The 6,261-nt window shown below is 38.8% G+C and overlaps 1 protein-coding gene across 1 annotated transcript; it reads left to right on the plus strand.

Moving 5' to 3' along the window:
* Nucleotides 1-318: 318 nt before the first annotated feature.
* Nucleotides 319-3,186, plus strand: LOC542962 (autophagy-related protein 8A). The gene is made up of 6 exons (XM_044475804.1): nucleotides 319-561; nucleotides 697-740; nucleotides 2,096-2,151; nucleotides 2,237-2,289; nucleotides 2,614-2,732; nucleotides 2,831-3,186. The coding sequence occupies exons 2-6, from the start codon at nucleotides 704-706 to the stop codon at nucleotides 2,923-2,925; spliced, it is 360 nt and encodes a 119-aa protein (XP_044331739.1). The 5' UTR covers nucleotides 319-561; nucleotides 697-703; the 3' UTR covers nucleotides 2,926-3,186.
* Nucleotides 3,187-6,261: the final 3,075 nt, after the last annotated feature.

A 6,261-nucleotide genomic window follows, 5' to 3' on the forward strand; every position in this document is an offset into this window, starting at 1 on the left:
AATCAATTATTTGAAAGGTAACCAATACCCTTTGCTCGCGGGACCCGAAGGCACCGAGTGATACGATTTCCCCTACCTCTCACCGCCACCGCCATCAGTCCGCCTCGTCTTGTATGATCCTAGGACCATGGAAACACATCCCTAAGGCCAGGACTAATGGACGCAACGCTCTCCGTCGATCTCGAGACGACTGATTCACATCCCCTATCCCATGGTAACGATCTGAGTTCGGCCAGAAGTACAAAAGCTGTTTGTTTTAAAAAACGAAGTACTACGTAAGTTAATGAGGAGCATGCGTGACGGAATTCAACAGAACGAACCGGCGAAACCGTGTGGCCTACAGAGTTGTGCACGCAATACAACTAGACCCCAAGGGGTACGGCATAAGATTCCCCACAGGGAAGGTCCTCTTAAATAGCCGCGACACGCCACCCACCACCAAACCCTACCCCGCGACTTCCCTCCGGTTGCTTCCGCCGAGCGACTTCCAATCCAGTCTCCCTCGATTCCGCCGGCCCGATCGCCTCGATCAATCTCGTCCCCCGCTGCGCCCTTCCGTCGGTGAGCCCCTCCATCTTTTTTCCCCAAAAGATCCGGCCAAATTTCGGAGAATTTGGGGTTCATCGTCCGCTCGGTTTCTTGTTGTTTTATTAGCCTCGGTCGATTTGATCGGTAGATTGTTTCCATCGATCGCAGGTTGGAGATGGCCAAGACTTGCTTCAAGACCGAGCACCCCCTGGGTTTGTTCCTTCTCCTGTGCTCCTCTCCCTGTTAATATCTTTCAATTTAGGCTCTTACATGGTTTTTCGTCTGATCGATAGTATAAGAGGGTGGTATTCCACTAGATTTATTTAAACTTGTCAGACGAGTTGTTCGACTGAAACTAGTTTAGCCTTTTTGTTACGTGACGTGATAATATGGTTATAGTTGATTGCTTCCGTGCTCAGGCAACGTGCTAATATGTGTTATTCCGGATGTTATTTCTTGTCCCATATGCCGTTGTTACATTGTGTAGGGCAGATGGTTGTCGGCGTGTTTCAGATTGGTATTCCATTGAAGCACCATCTACACTAATATTAGTTCATATATATTACATCAAAAGGATTAAAGTCCAGAAGACTTAGTTCATCAATTCAGTAGTCTCTGTTTTTCAGATTGAGTTGTATTCTTATTGAATGGTGCTGCAAAGATAACTTCGATGGTCTTAGATGATTTCGTTTGATATTAAATCGGTTTATCATCTTGCAATAGAGTTTACTTCTGAGACTATCTTAATTCATATTCCTGAATGCCTTGCTTTCTGGATGCTTTTGTACAATTCTTGTTAAATCAGGTTCATAAGATTCTGTTTTACCAGTTAAGTAACCAGCAATTATGTGATCCTTTGGCGCCTTCTGTCTTATTGGTGCGATTGAATATATATTGTTTGGCTTCTCCTATGGATTGCCAAAAGTATTCCCTGTTTTTGAGCGGACCTTAGGTTTAAGAAATATTTTACAAATGGTCTCAAGTATTTCTTTTGTTAATGATGTACTATCTTGAGTGTGTTCCGTTTTGCACTGGTTGATGCTTTTGTTATATATGCACAGTTACTGTCTCCACTAAAAACTCTAATGATTACATGTTCAAGCTTTACATGTTCTTCCAGTGTCAAGTTATTTTCATCTCATGTGATTAAAATTACCCTTTTAGATGATTTTGTCTGATATTAAATTGGTTTATCATCCTGCAATAGAGTTTACTTCTGAGACTATATCTTTATTCATATTCCTGAATGCCTTGCTTTCTGGATGCTTTTGTCTAATTCTGGTTAGATCACGTTCATAAGATTCTGTTTTACAATGTTGTGATCGTTTGGCGCCTTCTGTCTTATTGGTGCGATTGAATATATCGTTTGGCTTCTCCTATGGATTGCCAAAAGTATTCCCCCGTTTTTGAACTGACCTTAGGTTTAAGAAATATTTTACAAATGGTCTCAAGTATTTCTTTTGTTAACGATGTACTATCTTGAGTGTGTTCCGTTTTGCACTGCTTTAAATGTTCTTCCAGTGTCAAGTTATTTTCATCTCATGTGATTAAAATTACCTTTTTATAGAAAGGAGGCAAGCTGAATCTGCTAGGATCCGTGAGAAGTATGCTGACAGAATTCCGGTATATATATCTCTGGACTTATCTACATGTGGTAGATTATCAACATTCATTTATCCTAATTGAGTTCTGTGGTCAATTATTTCAGGTGATCGTTGAGAAGGCTGATAAGTCTGATGTCCCGGAAATTGATAAGAAGAAGTAAGCTATTCTTCTTCATCACTCGTATTCTGATGGCAGACGAGCAGTTCTTTTCATTGTTTTGTGGGGTTGAGCTCTGCTCTCAGCTGCATCTAGAGACGCAATCTCTCCTTTAACTTGCCAATATTTCATTTCCATTTGGCTTGTATGCCCATAACAATTTGTTATGTTTGGATGTGCTCTCTTTGATATAATTGTTGGCTATTTGTTCTATTGTTAATTTAATAACTTGGTCTTGAAATAATTTTCTTGTCTGCTGTTCATGTTTGGAATCTGTATTAGTATTGATTTATTGTCTTGCTCTGTACAATTGTTTCTTTGCAGGTACCTTGTCCCTGCCGACCTCACTGTTGGCCAGTTTGTCTACGTGGTGCGGAAGAGGATCAAGCTGAGCCCAGAAAAGGCCATCTTCGTCTTTGTGAATAGCACCTTGCCACCGACTGGTAATGTTTTTAAATAAACATATTAATAAATACTTTGTTATTGGTCATATGTTGTCTGCCCACAATCCTCATCTATCGATGTTCCTTTTTTTTGGCAGCTTCGTTGATGTCAGCGATCTATGAAGAAAACAAGGACGAGGACGGCTTCCTGTACATGACTTACAGTGGCGAGAACACTTTCGGCTCCGCCTAATCCATGTGCGCTGCCACTGTAAATAAATGAAGGATGTTCAGGTTGCGACGTCTGTGTACATACTATCACTAGTATGCTGGTGGATTGCCCTCATGGTTTAATGCTTTTAAGTGTGGTATTTTATCATCTGAATGTTAGAACGGCCTGTAAAACTCTTATCTATTACTCTCGTCTGGTTTATGTTCCTCATGCTCTGGGATGATTTCAATCGCAAATTACTGGCAGCAGAACCGAGTTTTTTTTATATTATATTGTTTCACACACCTTGTCCTTTTTGTTTGAGAACTGCATCTACTGCTGTTTTGCAGCACATTGCACTGCCCTTTTAGGGCATCTCTAGCCGATCCATAAAAACAGCCTCCCTGAGGTGTACACTTACTCGCCATGTTTCCGGCGACACCCGCTCGCCCGACCAACCCCCGCTGCGTCCTCCGCCCTTCTTTCTGCCTCATGGCGTCGGTGACGTACCGTGAGCCTGTCTGCGCTGACGTTCCTACGGGCGCGAGGCTGAGCTGCGTGTGGCGCCGGGCAGATACAGAAAAATTTAGAGATTGCTAAGAAACCGTGGAGGCGCATAGTAAGTGTTTGACGAAGTGGAGGCGCATAATTAAAGTGTTCGATGAAATGCATGAGCTAAATTTTCTTTTACTTCGTTAACTTCAGGGAAACGGCTAGACACGACAAAATTTAAAAATATCACTAAGGTTTACTCGACGTTTACTCTGCTAAAATTTAGAAGATCGGCTAGAAACAACAAAATTTAGAGTAAAAACACTTCACTAGGGTTTACTCGACGTTTACTCTTCTAAAATTTAGGGGATTGATTAGAGATGGTCTAAGCCTGTAAACGTAAAAGAGGACCTTTTCTGATGTGAAATGCATGGAGTGTGTTTTCTATCATAATAATTGCAATTTGGGGTGAGCACGCTTGGTGTTGGTTATCATTCCTTGTTCGAAATTATACGTGATGATCGCTGCTACCCATAATGATGCATTGATGTGGTGTGCCCACCCAAACATGTTTTCGATCTTGTTCACTTCTCTACTACTACTAGTTTGCCCATGTGGCAGCAATATATGCCCAACTGCAAACGGGAAAGCAAACTTCTGGTCCACTATACCACCAGTTTATACTATGCCCAACTGCAAACGAAACCAGAGATGGTATCCGTGCGGTGCTTGCGAAAATTGTTTGCAATTATTTCAACTAGGACGGCCGTGCATCCAGTGGTTGGCTTCGACCAACGTTCTATCTCGCACGTTGTTGAGGGAATATTTTACGATATTTAGTCGTATGAAACATGGATATTTAGAATAATGTAAAAATAAAACTGAAAATATATACTCCCTTCATTCCATAATGTAATGCATATAGATTTTTTGAAAAGTCAAACCTCACAAACTTTGACCAAGTTTGTGGAGAAAAACATTTACATTTAGAATGACAAACCTATATCATTAGATTCATCATAAGATGTAATTTTATATTTTTGGTATCGTAGATATAAATAGTTTTCTCTATAAACTTGGTCAAAGTTTAGAAAGTGTGACTTCTAAAAAATCTATATGCACTATATTATGAAACGGAGGTAGTACGATTTATTGTGTTTGATCATTGTATAATTGTACAATATATTTATTAAATATAAATAGAACAATATAATAAAAATTGTCATGCATGTTTGCATGTTGATATGAGCTTTTTCAATATGCATGGTTGCATGTTGAGGTGGTCTTCTCTCTTGCATATTGTATGTTGAGGTAGCAAGCTTGCATGTTAATAGAAAATTTATTGAACGTGAGTAGCATGTATGGTGCATGTTAAAGCAGGTCTTTTTCAGTGCATGTGGTGTGATGACTTGACATAGGTGCATGTGAGAGTGGGGATCAACTATTTAGGTATACTAGCAAGGTAGTCGTCCATTGCACATGGTAGCTTAGATAATGAAAGTATGAATGAATATCGGCGTACCAAATTGTAACATGTAAATTTTGTGTCATATATAGATGACGTAGATGTTGATTTTATTCTTGTAATTCACCCCATTAAAATTAAATTATAGGTACAACATATTCAAAGATCGCATGGTTATAGGACTGCATGAAACTCTTGTGAGTTATACTAACACATTTTCTTTAGGTATCTTGTATTGCAATTTCGAGTAGCATGTATTGCATCGTCAAAGACGAATATAATTTATAAACATGTTATCATAGCCTTCAAAAAATCATAAACTAAGTGAATGCAAATTCTTTAGAAGAAAAAACATAGAGTAAATAAAATAAGGAAGAGTGTAGAACAAATGAGAAGTGCATGTGATGTGAGCTTGTCGTATTATGCATTATAAATCTTAAAGTAAAAAAATGATAATTCACTTAGAAGAAAAAAGTTCAAGAAAATAAAATATGAAAGATTTTAGGACGAAGGGGAAGTGCTTGTGTTTTGAGATTGTGCATATTGTGCATTCATTGTAAATCCTAAAGTAAAGGATGAAAATTAATTTAGACGAAACAACTTTGGGGAATTAAATTATGAGAAATTCTAGAACAAAGAAGTGCTTGTGTTTTGAGGTTTGTGCATTGTGCTTGCTCAACCATGGAACCTTCTAGATAATACATGTGAGAATCTAGTGGGAGTGAAGATGATAGGCAAGGATCAATAATGCACGGATTTGACACACATATACCATCAGTTTGGCTTTATCCAAGGGTCCATATTTAAAGTTATTTATACACTTTATAGTGGTATAGATATCGATAAGATACCACGCATGTCAATTTGAATCACCATACATGTACATGTATGTATAGTTGGAGGCTTAGAAAAAAAAAATCGGTCATCCTTTTATTTACACTCAAAGCACATCTTTATTCATTTGAAATATGTTGCATCATGCACTAAAAAAGCGGTACTAGAGAGGGTGGAGGATCATCTAACCAAGTACAAGGATGTTGATACTTTGCCAACCTCGCCAACTCATGGGCAACCACATTAGGTTCGCGATTCTCATGAACAAAATTTACCTTAGCAAATTCTCTAGAAAGGAAAATCAGTCAAAAGAAAATCGTAGCTACATTACTCGTTGCATGAACTTCATCATTCACGGTGTTTATAACTTCCATCTTATTTGAGCTGATAAGCAAGGTGATTGCATCCCATTGTCTCAGCTAGCATAAGTCCTTCCTGATGTGTTAAGGCTTCAGGCGAAAGAACATAAAAAATAGCAGGGATACTAGAATTATTGGTAGCAATAAATCTCCCTTTAATGTCTCTAATGACAACACTAATGATCCCCTTATGATTATCTCCGTAAAAAGATGCATCCACGTTCACCT

This window comes from Triticum aestivum, chromosome 2D (genome assembly GCF_018294505.1).
Source record: "Triticum aestivum cultivar Chinese Spring chromosome 2D, IWGSC CS RefSeq v2.1, whole genome shotgun sequence".
Lineage (NCBI taxonomy): Eukaryota > Viridiplantae > Streptophyta > Magnoliopsida > Poales > Poaceae > Triticum > Triticum aestivum.